The sequence below is a fragment of the Eumetopias jubatus genome, unplaced genomic scaffold, assembly GCF_037043125.1.
Source record: "Eumetopias jubatus isolate StellerSeaLion01/CBP00866 unplaced genomic scaffold, mEumJub1_p1.0 scaffold_6, whole genome shotgun sequence".
Lineage (NCBI taxonomy): Eukaryota > Metazoa > Chordata > Mammalia > Carnivora > Otariidae > Eumetopias > Eumetopias jubatus.
In genome coordinates, this window is record NW_028274812.1 from 124,486,528 (window position 1) to 124,508,737 (window position 22,210).

The window sequence follows — 22,210 nt, forward strand, 5'->3', positions numbered from 1 at the left end:
AGAATAGAATGTAATTGTAATTGTACTTTCATTCTCTTCCCAGACAAGGCAAGGACTTTAGAGTTTTTACCCTATTTCCTTCCAGAAGAAGAAAAGAAGGAAGGAAAGCTTTCCCACAACAGATTTGCCAAAATGTTGTTTTTATTCCGAGGACTATCTTGCTCTCATCACAGACGCCAAGAACTACCTGTTTTATTCTTGGCTTGTCTAAGATCCAAGAGAACAGGAAGAGCACTGAGACCAGTATATGGCTTGTAGAATCTTAGGAAAATTTATTAACCAACCCACTAGTTTTGTGGGAACAAGAAAATGCAGCATTTCAAGCCTCATTCCAAGGAGTACACGTATATTAATCAGAGTCCACCCCCCACCTCCCACCACAGCACTGCATAAAGCCATCCACTGCCACAAAAACCTGTATCACATGATGGAAGTCAAGAACCTTCATCAGAAAACATGCAAGAAGATGGTTAACAAGCGAGATCTTGGCACCCCCCTCTTTGCTTAACAGTCTCTCCCACTACATTATTCTTTCTGTCATCTCTTGGCATCTTTTATTATAAGACACCTACTTCTTGACCCCAGGTGATCCCACACAAACGCCACATCAGGTAGGATAAAGGAGGACAAAAAGGGGAAGGCAGGCTATCAGCATATGGCTCTTCAACAGTTTGAAAGAATAAGAACAACCAAAAATACTAATCTTGTAGAATAAGGGATGAGAAATATTGGCCAAGGCAAGTTTGTCTTCATAACCCAGGCCCTTAATTGAGGCTCTATATTTCAACTGAATATCCGTTTTTAAGCCTCCCTTCTATAATCATATCTATTTGGGCTTCCAAAATTTTATCTGTAAAATAAATTACAGAATTATCATGTTTCCTTTGGCTATCAGGAGAGCATAGCTACTTCATAGACTACTATGTTGTCAAGAATCTACACATCTGATTTCTTGGGTTTTTTTTTTTTTTTTTTTTTTGACTTGCATTCAAAAGTAAATCACTGGACTTAGTCAATATAAAAAAAAAAATAGGAAAATAGATGCCTGTGCCAAAGTTCATGGGTGTATGTAAACAGTAAAGAGCTGAACTTACAAGGGAAATTAAAGATCTGCTTAGGGATGGTAGTGGTATTGGCAACGATGTGTGAAAACTGTCACCATTAAAAGTGCAGGTAATAAAGCTCTAAGCCTGACCTTGTATTTCCAGTCTCTAAGGGGAAGAAAATCTGCCCAAGAACAGGATGTTAGATGAGGGATTGTGCCGAATGAAGAAAATGAATGGATGGTCGGCAACAAAGTTCTCCTCGTGCACCAACATGGCGAAGGTGGCAATACCTGCAGTGGCGGCCGCCGCCTCTGTGCCCTCTTCATTCACTTCCACAGAGGACTTGTGGACAATTTTTGATATGAAAAGATCCCTGGCTCCTGACATGCCAGACAGATCAGCCTCGCGACTAAAGAGATCCTGTACACCCAGGTGGGCCAGGTGGGAGTTGAGGTCGTAGCTTTCCTCCAGCTTGAACTTGGGCAAGTGGACGTTGACTTCAATGTGATCCAGATTCTCAGCTTTGGTCCACTCATGCAGTTTTTCCAGAGTCAACTGTTCCTCAATCTGGAATGCCAATGGGCAACAAGAAGAGGTGAAAACAATTTTACGTAAGTAAACTAAAAAGGATTATTGAAATGAATGGACCCATTATATCAGTGGCTAATTAGTCTCCGCTGTGTCTTGTGCCAAAAAGGTTCCATTTGGAAGATGTCATTTCTTTCCAGTGATTGGGGACAATATAAGAGAGCTGTGTTCCAGGCCATCGAGGGCCCAAGTGCAGGGACTCTGGACACTGGGTCCATCAAGAACCCATCCTCCCCGCTACCATACACTCATCCACCCACCGATCCATCTTCCCAGGACTTACTAAGCCCCCACCACACCAGCTTACTGTGATAGGCCATGATGACTGTATTACCTAATTAGTCAAGGGGTACAAGGGAGAATTTGAAAGCTTTCTTCTTTTTATTATGAACCCCACTGATCACCGTGGTTATCTGGGAACCTCACAGAGCAGAAGAAATCTCTAGTAGACTTAGCTCCTAGGTAAAAATAGAACAAAGACCTCGTACCTCATTAAAAAGGGAGTAATATGAGTACCCACCTTATCGCACTGTGTATTAACTTAGTCGACATATATAAAGTGCTGGGCACACAGTAGGTGCTACATAAATAGCAGCTGTCCTCATTGCTCTTACCATTACTGCTGTCGGACTAGAGCAGAACCATTACCCACTTGCTCTACTGATGCTGAGTTTCCTTTTCAGGAGGCTACAGACTTTCTTTTTATAATCAGAGAAAGAGACAAAGAGGAGGAACACACTGATTCTAATACATACTCTATACGTGGAAATGGCTAATATCAGACCCCTTCCTGAAACCAAGTTTGATCAGGGACAGGGTAGAGAAAAAACACTCAGCAGCCTAGAGACAATGAAGAAAAACCATAATCTTTTTTTAAAGATTTTATTTATTTATTTAGAGGGTTGGGGTGGAGGCGGAGAGAGAGAATCTCAAGCAGACTCCATACTGAGCGGAGAGCCTGACGCAGGGCTCAATCTCACAACCCTGAGATCATGACCTGAGCTGAAACCAAGAGTCAGATGCTTAACCGACTGAGCCACTTGGGCACACTGACAAACCATAATCTTCACGGTTTTCCCTAGTCTGAGCCCTGGCAAGAGATGACATAGCCCTTAAATGACACAGACTAGGAACCTCATACAAGGCTCATGTTAGGAGACAGCCTGAGCGCTCAAGCCAACATGTCACATGAGTCTTTTTCTATTTTGTAGCTATTGGAAATTTAATTCACAACCTATATGAATTGCAGCAAGGATGAGCAAGGTAATAGGGTTTTATAGTACACGATGAAACTCAGATATTATAATGTTTTGGGATTTTTAATTTAAAAAAATTGTTTTAATAAAATAGTCTTCATTTTATTGCACTTTCCCCTAAAGTTCTTCTAAGAGAGTTTCCATGAGCTGCCACTGACCCATGTTACATGTAGCACACATCTTTAGATGTTCTCTACCACAACTGTTCCCTGACAGTAGCTGAAAATGTAAACTTAGGGCTTTGGAGTAGTAATGTCCATGAGCTACTTGACAAAAAAATGACAGAGCATTGGAAAGGAAAGTAACATCCATAAACACATACAAAGTACTGACCACTAGCACCACCAACCACTACCACCCAAGGCAGAATGGGTACAGCAGGAGAAGACATGAAGTGCGAAGCTGGGAGCTGTTACCTTCTTGAGACCCGTGGACTCATCCTCAATGTCATCCGGCAGGAGGATAATCATGCTGAGCTCCTTGCCCCGGTAAGGCAGTTCCAGCACACGGCACTTAAGGTCCTGGATGTAGCCAAATGGGAATTTCTTCTTCTGATACATCATTTTCACGTTTTTTTTGTTTTTCTGAACAGTTGAATAAAAAAAAAAAAAAAATCACATTTTTATCTGCATTCTCTTCGAGCGAAGAGTAAGTTTAGGCATTTACCTCACCTTACCTTATTCAACCGGAATGGTGTATCGGCAGTGGCTTCCTTCATGAACTCATCCTCCCAGCTGCCTTTGAAATAGATGGCATTCACCAGCACGAGTTTAGTCATGCTGTCAACCGTACCTGCGGCCAACAGTTCCGGAATTTTCCCTAAAATGATAAAGTTAGCTTTTTTAAAAATCCACATATCAAAAAAAATAAAAAATAAAAAAATAAAAATAAAAATCCACATATCAGAATTCCAAATTGGAACTGACATTTGATTAGCACTGAAATGCAATCCAAAAGCATATTCTGTACTTAATTTTCCTTTCACATAGTATTAAGTTAGGAAAGCCCTATCAGCGTGTTTCTACTTTAAATAATCCAAGTAAAGGGCTAAGGGGCTAAGACAGGAAATTTCTCCTTTTCTGGAGTGTATGGTAAACAATGAGCTTTATTTTGTGAATGACCATTCTTTTTCAGGAAAAAAAATATCCTGTAAAAATACAAAATATTTTTAGTCACTAGTAAATCACTTTTTCAAATCCTCTAAGTAGAAGCCTACTCTCACACACACACAAAAAAAATTAGTAAATATGCAAAAGGTAGGACACGTACTCCCCTGAAACACGGGATCCACCCTTGACCAGAACATGGCCATGAACAATTCTTTGTAGGGAAGACAGGTGTTCTGCAGGTGCCCTGACTCCTCCCACGACTAGGTTAGAGACAGGTGTGCTCAACAGTCCCAGCTACCATCCCTGATTGCTTAGATGAGACGTGGACAAAAATTATTTATGACTACAGCAATTCATGAGTATTCATTCACAAGTATTAGGGTATTTCTTTCCACGAACATGTGAAATAATCGGGGCCAGGCTGGATTTCCCTCAAATTTCTTATTCCTTTTATTCTACATTCAAGGTGAGCTTTCATTTTACAATGTAGTTTTGGGAACTTATGGGGGGAAATGTATTTAGCTGCTTCAGTTAAATCATGCTGTTTCCTCTGTGAAGAATTTCTACATGTGAACACTGTCCAACTGGACGGTGCAGAGTTCATTCCCAGGGTGAACTCCAGGATTCCCAGGGTCAGGATGAGTAAACAGGAAAAAGGGGAAGGCAATCAGATGCAGGTGGGGAACCCGGCAGGCGAACATCAGTGTGTAATAATTACTTTCCGCCTGGTCTCTTACCTTCCGTCTGCCCTTTGACCCACTCATTAATCACCTTCCTCGCATCTTCAGAGGCTTGCTGAAAATCCACACTGGCCAGTTCAGCACCATACATTTTCTGAGTTGAAGCTAGGAACTCCTGTTTAAAAAAAAGGGGGGGGGAATGTCATGAATAACTCCTATTACATACAGAGATAGTTTCTTTAAAGCAGAAATGGTCCTAAAAGGTACAAATTGCACTATAACAAAAAAATTCTAACTTTATACTTTTTTATTATGGTAAAAAAGCCATATAACATTAAATTTACCATCCTAACCATTTTTTAATGTATAGTTCAGTAGTTTAGGTGTAAAATTTACCAATTCTTTTCCAACGTTTGGCTAACATTTTCATAAATAAGCAAATACTGATTGTACTTGGAAATGAACTATGGAATTCAGTCTTGCTTTAGTAAAACAGCCAGGATCGATCTTTTCACTGTGAAGACTATAAAATGAAGCCACGTCAATTAATGGGAGTCCTGTCTGTCTTATGTTTTCATTCTGTAATATTTTTCTGAATTCTTATAAAAATTAAAACTGATTTCTATGACTTGGTTATGCTAGAAAAAAAATCTGCGCTGTCTAGTGAGTTTTTGAACAGGAAGTGCAAAGTACTTACAGGGAGGAAATCATACGTCTTCTCTCCATATAACCTATTAGCAAGTCTCAGGATATAGGAAGCTCCACGTTTGTTGATATCAGCATTCAGACTCTGAAATCTTGAATGAATCTCCTCAACCGTATCAAAATGAAGAGTCTAAAATAAAGAAAACATTCTTTCTATAACCACTTATTTTGAAATTATAAGGTGATTCCTTGGCATTGGCTTCCATCAAATTAAGCTAATGTGTTTTTTTTTTACCGATTATTCATGATCCGTAGCCCAATATTTTATTAATTTCTCATAGGTGAACAAATAATAGAGAATCCAAAATGTATAGCTTTGTGAGACACAATAATTACAACATTAGAAACTGCTTTTACACCACTTCTTGTTATAATTCTAGTTCTACAATATGAGTGGTTAATAAACTAAATGTTTATACAAGTCTGCTTTTGTCCCAAAGAAAATCATAAATGGTATGTTCGTGTGCTTATCTTGCATCTAAGATAATTTCACTGAAAGTTCTCAGAAATAAACAGTAAAAATAAGAATCATGACCTATGCAGGAACACAAAGATATTACAGGTAAAGGGATTTTTTATTATACTATTAGCATCAGTAACTCGCTTATTTAAAAATAACCTCTTTAAAGTTAACATTTGGCAAAAGTTTAATTCCTCATGTATCAGTTACAAACCAAGAGTCCCTTTATGGTTTTATGAGGCCTGGGCTGGTTCTTTGCTTGTAAGACACAAAAAACAAACCTATACAGTGTACAAAGTTCAGTTTCTCACCAAGATATGGAATGTTTGCATAGTCGCCATGATTGATCTGCTTCAATGGAAACAGGGGTGGGGGAGGACCTTAAAACTATTCTTTGCTGAAGGCATAAAGAAAGCCTCAAGATAGGAGCTGATAGGGGGTCCCTGAGTGGCTCAGTCAGTTAAGTGTCTGCTTTTGGCTTGGGTCTTGATCCTGAAGACCTGGGATTGAACCCTAAGTAGGGCTCCCTGTTCAGTGGGGGTCTGCTTCTCCCTCTCCCTCTTCATCTCTCCCTGCTCCTGCACGTTCTCTCTCTCTCAAATAAATAAATAAATAGAAGCTGGTATTACCCTGCAAGGAGCAACTAACAATTAGTACCAGGGGGTAAAAAAAAAAAAGTAAATCATAACTACCTACCTAGGCACTAAAGCAAATTCCACTAAAGTAAATGCAGTTGTCCTCATTATTGAGATTCAGTCTAATGCTTCCGGAAGTTAAGAGTCCCAAGTCTCTCTAGCTAGTGTTGGAGGTGAGAGCTTAAAAACCCAACGCAGGTCCCAGGGTTAGGCCTGGGCAGCCCAACAGAGAGATTTTTGAAAATTTTAAAATGCTTTCATATCTACAATGATGAAAAGGGCTGGTTCTCCACCAAGTACAGTAATAGAAGCTCTGCACCTGGAACAGTCCATAAACTAGAATCCAAGTCTGGATCTTCCCTAGTGGCAGGTGCCATATACTTTATGACTGGTACCTTAGAGAGCCCTTCACTCTTGGTACTCCTTTTCCCTAGATTTCAAGGAAAGCCAGAGTTCTCCTTTCAGAAGTAAAGAATACCTAGCATGGACGTGCCCTGCACCACCACCCCACCACAACCACCAAGGACAGAAGGAAGGCTGGGCATCATGCTTCTCCTCCTGCCGCCACACCCCCAAGGGCCTGGCCCCGCCCCCGCAGCGTCCGGGCTTCACCGCTCCCTCCCTGCGGGGCCCTCCCGCTCACACTGGCACGCCCTGTCACAGCCCTCACAACCACACTCAGTGCCAGGCCCAGGGCTAGGCGGGGGCAATTCTCAATCACACACCCGCTTTGTCCCCTCCAAAGGGCGCCACTGCCAACTTCTGCGCGGTGGTGCGTTTCCTATGTGTCATTATGCTCAAAAGTAGCATTCCATAGGCAGGCTTTATTTGCCAGTGGCGGGTCATCACATGCAAAGCAGATACTGGAAAATCCTCGTCCAGGAAGAGATGCTATGGCTTACAGGAAAACTGTCAAGCGACAGGCACACCGCAGGGGTTTCGTCAGCTTTCCTCACTGCCCTACCCTCAGCCACACAAAAAACTGCCTGGCACATAGCAGGTGCTCGGTAAAGACTTGATCATGAAGGAAAGCCTGCATATGAATGGATTGTTCATTGGGCTCCCTGCTTAGCCAGGAGCCTGCTTCTCCCTCTGCCCTCCCCCCACCCTCGCTCGCTCTCTCTCAAATAAAATCTTAAACACACACACACTGTAAGAGCTCAAAGGCACAAGTTCTCAGTACAGACTTGACATTAGCAAGGAGACACAGGGAAAGCAGGCTGTTTTTGTTCGTTTCTACTGACCCTGGACACCTGTGCGGCAGTATCACCTCGAGTCCCCAGAAAGATCATGGCCAGCGCTGATGAAATGCTTAAGGGAGAGATGAAGATGTTCCCAGTAGGATTGTCCTTATTCAAAGCGCGGAACAGGTCCATGGCGAAATGGGTGTTGGCTGTGCTCAGCTGCTCCATGGTGAAGGCTACAACACAGAACAGAGGCCCCGAGCTGCCCACTGCCCGCACCAGCAAACGAGGCAACCCGCATGTCCCCATCTCTTCCTCAGCTGCTGCCAGCCACCCTTGAACACCCTGAAACATCCTAGAACTTGTACTCTCTCTGCCTCTCTTTTCAGGGGGGCAAGACACTTCTCATGCACACGAATGTGGGACTAGGAATGACTGGCCAGGGGTTTAGCAGGGACACAGGACCGCATCCTAAAGGGCTCTGACCTCACAGAGGGGTCCACACTGAGCCTCCCCTGCTAAATTTAGGAGCACACGACTTTCTGTGCGCCTTTGGTTCAAGTCTATGATTCATCTGGGCAATGAATCCATTGTCCATATTTACCTGAAATAGGAATGTTTCTACTAGAAAATCATAACTACCTACCTAGGCACTAAAGCAAATTCCACTAAAGTAAATGCAGTTGTCCTCATTATTGAGATTCAGTCTAACCCTTCCCAAAGTTAAGAGTCCCAAGTCTCTCTAGCTAGTGTTGGAGGTGAGAGCTTAAAAACCCAACGCAGGTCCCAGGGTTAGGCCCGGGCAGCCCGACAGGGAGAAGGTGACAGCATCCTCTCGGTCACCCCTGCAACAGTTAAGTGCACCTGGCCTTCCATTCAGCTCAGCAACCCACTTACCCCTCGTGACTTCTCCCAGAGCCTTAATTAATGTCCCCACAGAGAGGCCGGTAAGACGACTAGCTGGGCTGGCTACTTAGCGGGTAAGGAATAAGCTACATTATTGTTGCTGATAAATCTCTGTCTCATCTGGCCTCCTTTCCCTTCCTCCAATCGCAGAAAGGAGGAGCGGGCTCCTCCGGCCTGGGCCTGGGCTGCCTGGAAACTGCCACTAACAGCTCAGGCAAGAAGGGAGAACAGGAAGAAAAACGTTCTGATCCCGGGCCATACTGATTCCAGGCGCCACGCCCCGAGGGACCTCGGTCCCCCGCAGGCCCGCCCTGCCTAGCGCCCTGGACGCTGTGCCGGGGGATCCGGGGCTCCCGGGGACGCGGGGCGCACGGCGGAGGCGGCGGCGTCCGGGTCGCGAGGCGCGGGGCGGGGGGGGGGGTGGTGGCTGCGCAGGGTAGGGGGGGCGCGCAGGGAGCAGTCCGCGCGCACCGCCCGGGGCTGCGGTGATTTCTCGGCACTCGGGGCTCGGCTCGGCGCCGCCGATGGAGCCCCGGCTGGCCTGTCCCGCCCGGCCCACCTCCCCACTGCGCCCGGGCCCCGCCTTACCGGCTCCGCGCTTGGACGAGCTCCGGGTGGCGCGAGGTGTGGGAAGAAGCGCTGACGCCCGAGGCCCTTATAGCTGCGGAAGGGGAGTGTCGCCCACGCAGGCCGCGGTCGGGCGGCGGGCAGGGCCTTGGCCCTTCCCCCCAGGACTTCCTGGGAGTCTGGGCTTGGAGGCTTGGCCTCGTGAGGCCGAGGTGAATGGGGGCTCCGCACAGCGTCCTCCTTTCAGCCCCTTTCTGAGTTCTAGGCAAAGTCAGATCCCTGGGAAGGATCTGATGGAATATTTCTTACTAAGATGTGAATGACTGCTATGATTATAGTGTCACCTCTTACAGGGCAAACTAGCCCCTTCGAGTCCCATCTATGTATGATATACTCCAAACTCGGAGGTTGTTTATTTATCTTTTGGTGGGGGAAACTAATTTGGGACTCTTGCATAGGGCACAAAAGGGCCTCCAGAATAAGAGAAAACAAAGTTCCTGCCAAACAACATCCTTGCCGTCACTATCTTTCAGGTACCAAAGTGGACTCCGCTCCAATACTTCCCTCACAGGTGATGACCACACCAGCTGAGTCAAATCACGCACTACACGCCATGATAACTCACATCTGTGAGCAATGAAGGATTGCTTACCCACTAGACGAAAATGTAGACTCACCAGTTTCTCTTCCTGTACTCTTGAAATAGAATGACTGTGGTTGAATAGTAAAGGCAATAACTATTTCTGTGGGTTTTTTGTCTGTTTCTCCCTTTAAAGGTCCAGGTATGTAATTTCACCAAAATTTATGGTGTTCGAGGGTATGAAATAATTCTTAGTCCATGAAACTTCTCCCCTGTTTTTTTTTTAATCTCAACATGTAAGGGGGGCACAAAGGAAAAAATCCTACTGTTTTATTAGTATGGATAATATAGTGTGAATGGATTAGTGGATTTCTTTCAACTGTGATTACTTATTTATAATGAAAAGGAGCAAAAAAGAGCACAGTAATGAGTAATAAAAAGACTCTCCATAGTTATAAAAAAAAAAGCAGCAAGGGTTTAATAACTAGGATTGTAGAGTGCTTTACAGTTTATTAAAATAAAGAAATCAACACTTACGGAAAGCCAATCACAATTAACTTGAAGCGGTTTGATCAAATTTGGTAAACTCTCCACCACTTCTCATAGAGCTAGAGACCTATTCTGTAGCTTCTGCTAAGAGGTCAATGTGAGAAAGTCAAGAGTACAATGCTGCGCTGAAAATGTGTTAAATTAAAATCTGAGACACATAAACCAAAAAAAGAAAAGTGTTCTGAATTTTTATTTTTTTCTCCTGACATTTTGCATTTGTGCTTACCTGGAGTTAGTAATCTGGGTCGAATATAAAATGAAACCATTTCTTAAATCAATACATTTATTGTCTAAGGTCAAGACAAAGTAACTATTTGGCTGAATGACATTGGAGTGTCCTACTTGTGGCTTTAAACTGTGCATGGCCACATCGAAGGTCATACAGAGATACCCTCGCACATGGGTGATGGCACAGCCAGCTTGGACAATGTTTGGCATATCTACTGAACTCAAACGCATGCTTACCCTAACTGTGATCCAGCAATTTCACCCCAGGAATATACCCAAGGAAAATGTGTGTGAGCGTGTGCACCTGGAAATATGTACAAAAATGTTTCTAACAACGTTATTTATATGAGACCCAAATTGGAAACCACCTAAGTGCCCATCAACAGAAGAATGGATAAATTAATACAACAGAATAATATACAACAATGGAGATGAACTCACTACGGCAATACACAACAACATAGCTGAATCTCACCAACCCACTGCTGAACGAAAGAATGCAGACACAAAAGGGTGTTCTAATTATGGAAAGTTCAAAAACAGAACTAATTCATGGTGTTTGAAGTCAGGAAAGACATTCTCTCTGGGGAGGGAGGAGTACTGTACTGACTCAATTTTCTTGTTTTCTGTATTCTTGGTGCTCTGGCATTTGGGGCCCTGATCCCGGAGAGACTGCCCCTACCAGGGCTAGCTAATTCCTAGAGATAGTGAGTGATGCCCCTGATAGTGAAACTGTGGCATACAAACCAACCAGCTCGGTGACTATACTCTTGACTATCTTTTATACCAAACTCTCACACCTCAAGCCAGTACTCACACTGCCCTAAATCACCCCAGGGCCAGGTACCAAACAGCTAGAGACCATCTGAAGAGCCCAGCAAAATTATTTCAACTACCCAATCGTAAGTTTTCTTAGTATGCCTACCTTGCCTTGCACATTCCTTCCTGCAAGAACCCCAGTAAAGGCTCTAGGCCATGCTCCACCCTCTTGCCTTCTGCCTGGGGTGGTCCCCAGGTCCTGCATGGTGTGGCATGGTGTGGCGTGGTTTGCCTTTTACTTCTAGGGTTCTGTGAGTATAAACCTCCTTCATGACTACCATGTCCATGTCAGCAGTCCTACCACAACTGACAAAAACACATCCCTGCTTCATTTTTAACACAGGGGGCGAGAGTGGGAGCAGCATGGGGTGGGGAGGGCTCTGGGGTACTGATAATGTGGCATTTCTTGACGTGGGTAGTGGTTACACAGATGTATTCATTTTGCGATAATGCACTGAGTTGTACACATAATTTTTGTACTTTTCTGTGTGTCTGTTATACTTTAATAAAAGTTATTAAAAAGTAGCAAAAAAAATGTTGAATGCTAGTGATTATCTTTTTTCCTGTCTCCCCTTTCTCCCCTGCCACAGGATCAGTCAACTTGAAACCAGCTGGTATATCATCCAGCATTTCCACCCCCTAACTGTGTCAGCAGCTTGTGCCCAAGGGACCCAGATGAGCTGGTGAGCCCCATGCCCTTCCTGCTCTCCCACGTCCAGCAACGCATAACTCCGAATCCAGGTGAGAAGCCCTTCCCATCTATCCCTGCATGTGAGCACACACCAACCACTGGCTCAAGGGGCACAATAAAGGAGATGCAGTATAATTTTTCAAAGACCCACAGCCAGATTTATAAAACCCAGGAGAAAAATATCAAAGCAGCACCAGTAGGTGTTTGAGAACTAATTGTGTTTGTTGTTGATTTCTGGGTTTACTGTGGTTAGAGAACATGAACTCTATATTGCTGTCATCTTTAGAAGTGTTTTCAGACTTGCTTTGTGGTCTACCTTATGGTCAACTTTTGTAAATTCTCCTGTGTATCAGAAGAAAAGATATATCCAAAATCCATAGGGGCAGTGTTCTATATATGTGGCCATTTGGATAAGGGCAATTAATCATTTTATTCAGCTCTCTGTTTAGATCTACCAAGCATATGTAGCAAGACAATAACTAAACATCATTATTTCCATGGACTAGCAACAGATGGAAAATGAAATGAAAAGAAAGATGCCACTTAAAGTAGCATCAAAAAAATCAAGCAAGTGGAAATATATCCAGCAAGATATATAAAAAAACCTCTCTACAGCAAGCTCTTAAACATTATTAAGAGAAGTTTTTAGAAATCTAAATGAAGCAATATATCATGTTCATTGAGTGGAAGTCACTATTGTAAGGATGGCTGTTTACCTCTAATTGAGTTTTTAAATCAATCCCAATCCCAATCAGTATTCCAAAGGAAGTGTGTGCGTGTGTGCGCGCACGCACGCACACACACACACACGCACATGAAACTAGGCAAGCTGATTATAAAATTTGCACGGTATTGAAAATGATCAAAACATTCTTTTTTATTGTGTTATTTATTGTTGATCAAAACACTCTTGAAGGAGAACAAAGCAAGAGGACATGTTCCACTATATATCAAAACTTATAAAGCTGTAGTAATTAAAATAGCATGGTGTTGGTGCAGGGAGAGACGACAAGTCAATGCAATAGAATGGAGGGTCCAGGAACAGACCTATGCTTATACTGACCCTTGATATATGACAAAAGTGGCAAGGTGCCAATGGAGAAAGGATAGAATACTTAATAAGTGGTAGAGACAATTGAATATCTATATGCAAAAAGTAAAGAGAGAGGTGTGGGGCAGGGTGCCTGGCTGGCTCAGTCAGTAGAGCATGAAACTCTTGATCTTGGGGTTGTGAATTCGAGCCCCATGTTGGGTATTGAGATTACTTAAAAATAAAAATCTTAAAGGAGAGAGAGAGAAAGACAAAAAAATCCTTACCTTACATTATACCAAAATTTCAATTCCATGGATATTTAAGATCTATGAAAAGCAACGTGAAAAATAAAACTACATAAACTTTTAGAAGAAAATGTAGGAGATTTTTCCATGAGTTTTCAAAGAAGACAAAGAAAGCATTTGGTATAAAGGAAGCAATTAATAAATCTAACTACTTTAAAAATAAGAATTTCTGTTTATTACAAAGACACCATTAAGAGTTAAAAACATGAGTCACACAGTTGGATGAGAACTGAATGGCACATGATGGACAAAGACTGTTATCATGTGTGCGTGCATGTATATAACTTATACACACCACATTAAAAACTTAAAAAAGGGCAAACAATTTGAATAAACACTTCAAAAGAGAAAATCCAAATGGCTTATAATGTATGAAAAGGTGTTAAGTATAAATTTTAATGAGATACCTTATACTCACACTGGCAAAAACTTAAAATTCTGACAATTCCAAGTGTTGACAAAGATGCAGAGCCACTGGCATTCTCTCACTCCTTGGGGGGATTATGAACTGGTAAAACCACTTTGGAAAATAATTCAGTGTTATTTAAGAATGTTGCCCAGCAATTCTTCCTTCTCCTAGAGAAATGTTCACATTTACATCAAAGACACATACAAGAGGGGCGCCTGGGTGGCTCAGGTCATGATCTTGAGATCCTGGGATTGAGCCCTGCATTGGGTTCCCAGCTCAGTGGGGAGCCTGCTTCTCCCTCTTCCCCTGCTGGTGAGCTCTCGCTCTCTCTCTCTCTGGCATAAATAAAATCTTAAAAAATAAAAAAGACATGTACAAGCATGTTCAAGGTAGCTTTATTGGTGAACTGCAAAGATCAATAGTAGAAGAATGGATACATGAACTGTGATATATCCATTCAGTGGAATACTATGTAGCAAGGAAAAGACACAAATTATTGCTGCGTTCACAACATGGATGAAATTCCAAAACATAAGTTGAGCAAAAGAAGCCACATTCCAACGACTACATTTCAACATTATTTCATTTATACAGATCTCAAAATTAAGCTAAAGCAAACTATGCTGCTTTAGGAAAAGCAAGGAAATGATTGCAAAAGTCAGAAGAGTTGTTACCCACTGGGGGATGCGGGGGCTGTGATCTGGAGGGCTCACGTGGAGGGGAGAGTATTTGATTTTTTTGACTTGGGTTACTTGAGTGCATGCTTTATAATTAGCTGTTCCATTACTTTTATGATCTGTGCAGTACATTTTACGATAAATGAGATAAAATCATACCAAGTGATCTAACAGACTAACAGAACCAAATGCCTGACAAGGTGCTGTATCTGTAATTACAAAGTTAAATTAAGAAATGAGTAGAACATAGGAGCCAGAGATAAAGGAGTACTGGGCAGGTGCGTGAGCAGGTGAGCTGGTTCCCCTACCAACCCTACCTCCCTTGACAGCCTCCGGTGAGATTCCTCCCTGTGCTCGGTGCTACGTGGCCCCCTGCTGGAATGCTCTGTGAGGGATGCATTGCTGACAACAGAGGGCTGTGAGGAGAGCGTCCCCAGCCTGCTGGACCCGACAGGGAGGGCCTTTGCAAGGCTGTGGCAGCGTCGCCTGAAGACAAGACCAGACCCTTCCTCTGAGCTGTCTTCCAGAGTTAGTAGTACTATGCAGCAGTGGCTGAATTTTTTTACAGACCTTTTGATTTTGTTCAGAAGTTTCCAATCAGATGAAAGCCAGGCTTACGTAGGGGGAAAGAGCTTGCTAGGCACTTGCTGCACGAACTGAGAATAAGTACAAACGAATCCACAAATTTGGCATTCTTATAAAGAGTATGAAGACTCATGTGTAAAGACTGCTAGACTAGAGTCAAGTCATCTGAAATGCCAAGTCACTGTATGAAAAGCTGAGTGCGCCCAACTCGATGCTCCTAAGCAAAACTGTAGACATTCTAAAAAAGGAACTGAAAAAAGTGAAAATCAGATGCTCAAAATGATATGAACTGATTGAAGGCATCGTAAGAAGGACGGAATCAAAGTCCATCAAACCACACGTGCCTTTTCCACGCAGAATGTAAGGGACAGCGAACATTCCCATCCACTCCCTCATCAGTTTGTTTGGGTTGGAAAGGAGAGCTTCCCCCCCCCCACCCCGCCCCGTGTTCACACAGACTCTCTGCAATGCTGTGTGCACCCTCCTTTCTTCCAGTCTGAGGACTCATTCATTACCAGTGGGAGGAGCTCTTCCTAAAACCTCCTCTTCATCCCTCTCTTCTTGGGCATTGCCAATGTAACTTCCCACCTAGTCTTCCTGGCCCAGCTCGACCTCCAACAATAAGGAGGATCAGTCCTCCACGGGGTTTTCCTCGTGACCCTCCATCTGGACTTGAATTATTCCTCCTGCCCCACATCCTGAAGGTAGGAGGGAGTTATTCTTGAATTTGCCTTGACCTTCAAAACAAGCTGATCACTGATCATCCAGAACCCCCACAAAAATCTTTATTTTTCTTCCCTCTCTTTTCAAAAGTCATTTTGAATTAGTTTGTTTTGCCATTCAGTTTAAGACACTGTTATTAAGCGAACTGTTATACTTTTAATTAACTTGAAGCTTGGCAGAGTTAAAAGCCTCACAATACTGTTTTGTAAATATGTTAAATGTGGTTCTTATGAGTGACTTATTTCCATGTTATTGTGCTCTCTAGATAAGATATTTTATTTTAGATAATCTCTCAAGACATAAACGAAATGTACAATATTCCATGAGCATGGAAATATTTTAAGCTTAAAAAGTGATTTTTGTAAACTGAGAGCAGTATTTCCTGTAGTTAAAAGAGAAATATGACAATTACTTGCTATTTACGTAAATAATTGTTCAACTTATTTCAATAACTTATTTTTAACTTGTTAAAACAAGAAAAATAACTCAAATCACTCTGCAAATAATGTTTTCCTATCAAGAGCGTGAGAGTTTAAGGTGAGACACAGTAATTTCATGATAATGAATAATTTTGGCCCTGGTCGGTAGCTGCAGGTGACTAGACAGTCCTGGTAAATTCTAAACCAGTTACATTCTCATATCTTGGGCAGCTTAATGATTGAGGTTATAGAAACGGATAAAATAACCCCTCAACATTTCTTCTAGTCCCTTTATTTTCTACCAAAAAAAAAAAAAAAAAAAATGAGACAAACCCAGTATTAAAATTTCAGCTGCGTAACACAGTTTCATCCACTAGAGGGCCGAATGTCTTCATTGTAAAATAACCAGGGATCTGATGTCCAAATACCAGGAACCCTCCTGTAATTCTTCAAACAAGACCAGTCCCCTTTCTAGGATACCTGAAATTTCCAGAAAATTAATTTCTTCTTACAAATGTACACGTCAATCAGGATTTTCCTTTGACCTCACCTCCTTCTCTTTCTCCCTGATTTGATAGGTCTTTTGTCGGTATCTCAAGTTAGAAGGCCAACTTCCTTCCAGATCTTTGTCCCCGCTACTGTCTGGCCCTGGAATGACTGACTCCTTACAAGTCTGGCCTTTGCCCGATGCCGCCTCTGCTGAGACCGACCCTGGCCACTAGGTCTCTGTTCTTGTTCCAAGTTACTTTCTGTTTGCTTTCCAGCACCTATCACCAGCAGAAATTATCCTGCTTATGAGTGTGTCGTCTGTCTCTTTCAACAAACTATCCCATCACAACAATGGGGCTTTGCACTGCCATATCCCCAGTATCCAGAACAACGCCTAACACATAGTAGATGTTTAGTAAGTATTTCCATATTTCCAACAGCGCTCAGAAAGATATCATTTTAGGGGCACCCGGGTGACTCAGTTGATTAAGACTCTTGATTTCAGCTCAGGTCATTATCTCAGGGTCCTAGGATGGAGCCCCAGGTGGGGCTCTGCACTTAGCATGGAGTCTGCTTGAAATCTTCTCTCCCTCCGCCTCTGCCCCTCCCACTCTCTCTCTCGCTCTACAATAAGTAGATAAATCTTAATGGAATATTATGCAGCCATCAAAAGGAATGAGAGCTTGCCATTTGCAACGACGTGGATGGAACTGGAGGGTGTTATGCTGAGTGAAATAAGTCAATCAGAGAAAGACATGTATCATATGACCTCACTGATATGAGGAATTCTTAATCTCAGGAAACAAACTGAGGGTTGCTGGAGTGGTGGGGGGGTGGGAGGGATGGGGTGGCTGGGTGATGGACATTGGGGAGGGTATGTGCTATGGTGAGCGCTGTGAATTGTGCAAGACTGTTGAATCACAGATCTGTACCTCTGAAACAAATAATGCAATATATGTTAAGAAAAAAAAAGAAAAAGAAGATAGCAGGAGGGGAAGAATGAAGGGGGGGGGAATCGGAGGGGGAGAAGAACCATGAGAGATGATGGACTCTGAAAAACAAACTGAGGGTTCTAGAGGGGAGGGGGTGGGGGGATGGGTTAGCCTGGTGATGGGTATTAAAGAGGGCACGTTCTGCGTGGAGCATTGGGTGTTATGCACAGTGAATCATGGAACACTACATCAAAAACTAATGATGTAATGTATGGTGATTAACATAACAGTAAAAAATTTTTTAAAAAATAAAATAAGTAGATAAATCTTTAAAACAAAAAAAAAAAAAGAAAAGATATCATTTTAAAGATTTTTGCAGCCAGGTCATCTACACAGAGGAAGCTTCTTCCAACTTCTTCCAGCTATGGAGGCATCCTGCCACCTATTACGTTCCAACACAACTCTCCAACACCAGCTGGGGTCCTGCACCTCACTTCATTCTGACAGTAACAACCCAGAGTTCAGGCGGAGGCCACATGTCATGGGCTTGGTCTTCCTGGTGGGGCCAACCAGGCCCATTAGGAATCACCTCATTAGCATAAAAAAGACACTACTTATGAATAACCAAAGACACTCCTAACACCCAGGAAATTCCACAGGTTTTTGAAGTTCTATGGCAGGACTGGACGTAGGCCAAATATGTTTTGCTATACCACACCTAAACTCACAGATAGCTCTTCTAGGCACTAACCTTCTGGGTCAGACTGGCGCTGTCTGGGGAAGGGGCTGAGAACTCAGGAAAGCAGAGACTTGCAGGTCCATCACAGAATTGCAGAGGTCCTTCCCCATCATCCAGTTCAGCTCATTTTTTTGAGACACCAGGTGACCAGAGAAGCTCAGAGACCCTTGCCCAAATTTTCCAGGTTGGCTAATAACACAGCATAATAACACAGCATAGGAACTCTGTCCACAGTTGGTCACAGTTTCACAGTTCTTACACTGTGTGTGTGTGTGTGTGTGTGTGTGTGTGTGTGTGTGTGTGTATACCACGTCTTCTTTATCCATTCATCTGTCAGTGGACATCTGGGCTCTTTTCATAGTTTGGCTATTGTGGACATTGCTGCTATAAACATTGGGGTGCAGGTGCCCCTTCGGATCACTACATTCATATCTTTGGGGTAAATACCCACTAGTGTAACTGCTGGGTCATAGGGTAGCTCTATTTTCAGCCTTTTGAGGAACCTCCATACTGTTTTCCAGAGTGGCTGCACCAGCTTGCATTCCCACTAACAGTGTAAGAGCAATCCCTATCAAAATACCACCAGCATTTTTCACAGAGCTGGAACGAACAATTCTAAAATTTGTTTGGAACCAGAAAAGACCCCAAATAGCCAAAGTGATATTGAAAAAGAAAACCAAAGCTGGAGGCATCACAATTCCGGACTTCAAGCTCTACTACAAAGCTGTAATCATGAAGACAGCATGGAAATGGCACAAAAACAGACACATAGATCAATGGAACAGAATAGAGAGCCCAGAAATGGACCCTCAACTCTATGGTCAACTAATCTTTGTCAAAACAGGGAAGAATGTCCAATGGCAAAAAGTCTCTTCAACAAATGGTGTTGGGAAAACTGGACAGCTACATGCAGAAGAATGAAACTGGACCACTTTCCTACACCATACATAAAAAATAAATTCAAAATGGATGAAAGAGCTAAATGTGAGACAGGAAACCATCAAAATCCTAGAGGAGAACACAGGCAGCAACCTCTTTGACATCGGCCACAGCAACTTCTTACTAGACATGTCTCTGGAGGCAAGGGAAACAAAATAAAAAATGAACTATTGGGACTTCATCAGGATAAGAAGCTTCTGCACAGCAAAGGAAACAATCAGTGAAATAATGCAAGCCGTCATGTGCCACAGAGGGGGTACTTAAATTCTTTGAAATTACAGGATGTTTAATGGTGATGTCTCTAATAAAAATCCTCTCATAGTTTCACTAAATGAGTGTTTGTAACATCCCTGTTCATAATGGACCCAAATGGAAACAATGCAAATTTCTATCAGCAGTAGAATGGACAAATACAATGGTATATTTACACAATACAATGGCATGCTGCAATGAGAATAAACCACAACTGAACTAAAAAATACAGAGGAATTTCTTGTGTAATATATTTAGGGGAAAAGCCAACCATAAATTTGTGAAAAAGTAGGATTACATTTAAATAAAAAGTCCCAAAACAGACTAAGCTAACTTACAATGTTCAAAATCAGCATAACCACAGCTGGTTATCATTGATTGGCAGGATAATTCTGTGGTGTGGTTAATGTTCTATTACTTGATCTGAGTATTTTTTAATATGAGTTAGTTCAATAAGTGAAAATTCATTGGACTGTATACTTCTGAATGCTATTATTTTCTGCACGTAATTTATATTTCAATAAAAAGTTCAGGGATATATAAAGCAAATGATAACCACAAGAAAATATATGGAAGTAAAATATCCTCGACTAAATTACAAACAGAAGGTAAATAAGACGATCATACTGAAGAATACCTTTGCAATAATGTTCTCTGCACGTGAGATGCTATTGACTTTGAAATTATTTTACAAATGAAGTCAGGTTACAAAGAATGTAGAATTACCTATCAACTCGTACATATTGGAACATAAGCACATTTTCTGGAATAAAACTATCCCTTTTATTTCCCCCAGGTCAGGTAGAAGTTCTGCCCTGAGGCTTTCATGCTATCACATTCACTTTAACACAGAGTTTTGGGTTAATTTTGGTGGAGTGGCTATATGCCCTGTAGCACACATCTCAGCATATTTCAGTAGGCTTGGCATAGTTTTTTTTTCATATATATTATTATTAAGGTGCAAAAAGTAAATAATTTTTTAAAATACATAACCTTGTAGTTTATTTCCAATCATGTGGTTTATACAGAACAAATTGCAAGCGTATCATCTTTAACACAAGAGTAATCTTCTCGAAAGATGTGAATGACTGACATTACATTGGCTGAGTAGATATCATGAACACAGATACATGAATATTAATTGTAATATATCTTAGAACGGCAGTGATTCTGACTTGAAATCTGCATTTCACATTCTGAGAAATCTTTGTTGGCACACTATTTTCATCTTGTGTATGGCTCAACTACTGGTGATAGATTTCATCTTATCTATGGTAGTTTTGTGTTGAGGTCATTAAATATAGGGTAGTGTAAACCAATGGTGTCAGAGGTCTTTGAGAGTTAATATATTTATACTTTGTCTCTCCTGGTTCTGTCCTAGACTTTCCATTTCCTCATTTTATTATCTTCCCTAGGTGATTCAATCCATTGCTGTGCTTAAGGAGGGCACATGTGGTGATGAGCACTTGGTGTTATATGCAACTAATGAATCATTGAACACTACATCAAAAACTAATGATGTACTATATGTTGGCTAATTGAACATAATTTAAAAAGTCTACATCTACACTTGCTGACATTTTTTTAATTCAACAATTCTATACATTACTCAGTGCTTATCATGATGAGTGTACTCTTTAATCTCCATCACCTATTTCACCCCACCCCCAACCACCTCAGTTTGTTCTCTTGGTAATCATCAGCTTGTTCTCTTAAGAGTCTATTTCTTGGTTTGTCTTTCTCTCCTTTTTCCCCCTTTTTCATTTGTTTTGTTTCTTAAATTCTACATGAGTGAAATCATATGGTTTTTGCCTTTGTCTGACTGGCTTATTTTGCTTAGCATTATACTCTCTGGCTCCATCCCTGTTGTTGCAAATGACAAGATTTCATTCTTTTTTTTATGGCTGAATAATATCTTGTTATATATAAAACATAGGGGTAGATGTATCCCTTTGAATTAGTGTTTTTGTATTCTTTAGGTAAATACCCAGTAGTGCGATTACTGGATCATAGGGTAGTTCCATTTTTAACTTTTTGAAGAAACTTCATACTGTTTTTCACAGTGGCTGCACCAGTCTGCACTCCCACCAACAGTGCATGAGGATGCGGAGAATGTCTTTTCCAATACTTATTGTTTATGTTTTTGATTTTAGCCATTTTGACAGGTGTGAGGTGATACCTCATTGTAGTTTTGACTTACATTTCCCTGATGATGAGTGATGCTGAGCATCTTTTCATGTGTCCGTTGGCCATTTGTATGTCTTCTTTGGAGAAATGTCTGTTCGTGTCTTCTGCTCATTTTTTAACTGGATCATTTGTTTTTTTTGTGTGTGTTGAGTTTTTTAAGTTCTTTATATATTTTAGATACTTTATTTGCAAATAGCTTCTCCCGTTCACTAGGTTGTCTTTTAGTTTTGTTGATTGTTTCCTTCGTTGTGCATTAGCTTTTTATTTTGATGTAGTCCCAATAGTTTATTTTTGCTTTTGTTTCCCTTGCCTCAGGAGACATACCTAAAAAGAAGTTCCTACACCCAGTGTGGGAGAAATTACTGCCTGTGCTCTCTCCTAAGATTTTTATAGTTTCAGGTCTTACATTTAGGTCCTTAATCCATTTTTATTTTCTCTGTATATGGTGTAAGCCAGTGGTCCAGTTTCATTCTTTTGCATGTTGCTGTCCAGTTCTCTCAATGCCAGTCTAATACCAT

The 22,210-nt window shown here is 41.8% G+C and overlaps 1 protein-coding gene across 1 annotated transcript; it reads right to left on the reverse strand.

Annotated features, from left to right (window-relative positions):
- Positions 1-248: 248 nt before the first annotated feature.
- SERPINB1 (serpin family B member 1) lies at positions 249-9,262 on the reverse strand. The gene is made up of 7 exons (XM_028122884.2): positions 9,158-9,262; positions 7,724-7,899; positions 5,377-5,514; positions 4,737-4,854; positions 3,567-3,709; positions 3,307-3,474; positions 249-1,613 (listed from the first exon to the last, which is right to left on the reverse strand). Exons 2-7 carry the CDS (start codon positions 7,889-7,891, stop codon positions 1,212-1,214), a joined length of 1,137 nt encoding a protein of 378 aa, XP_027978685.1. The 5' UTR covers positions 7,892-7,899; positions 9,158-9,262; the 3' UTR covers positions 249-1,211.
- Between the last annotated feature and the right edge of the window lie 12,948 nt (positions 9,263-22,210).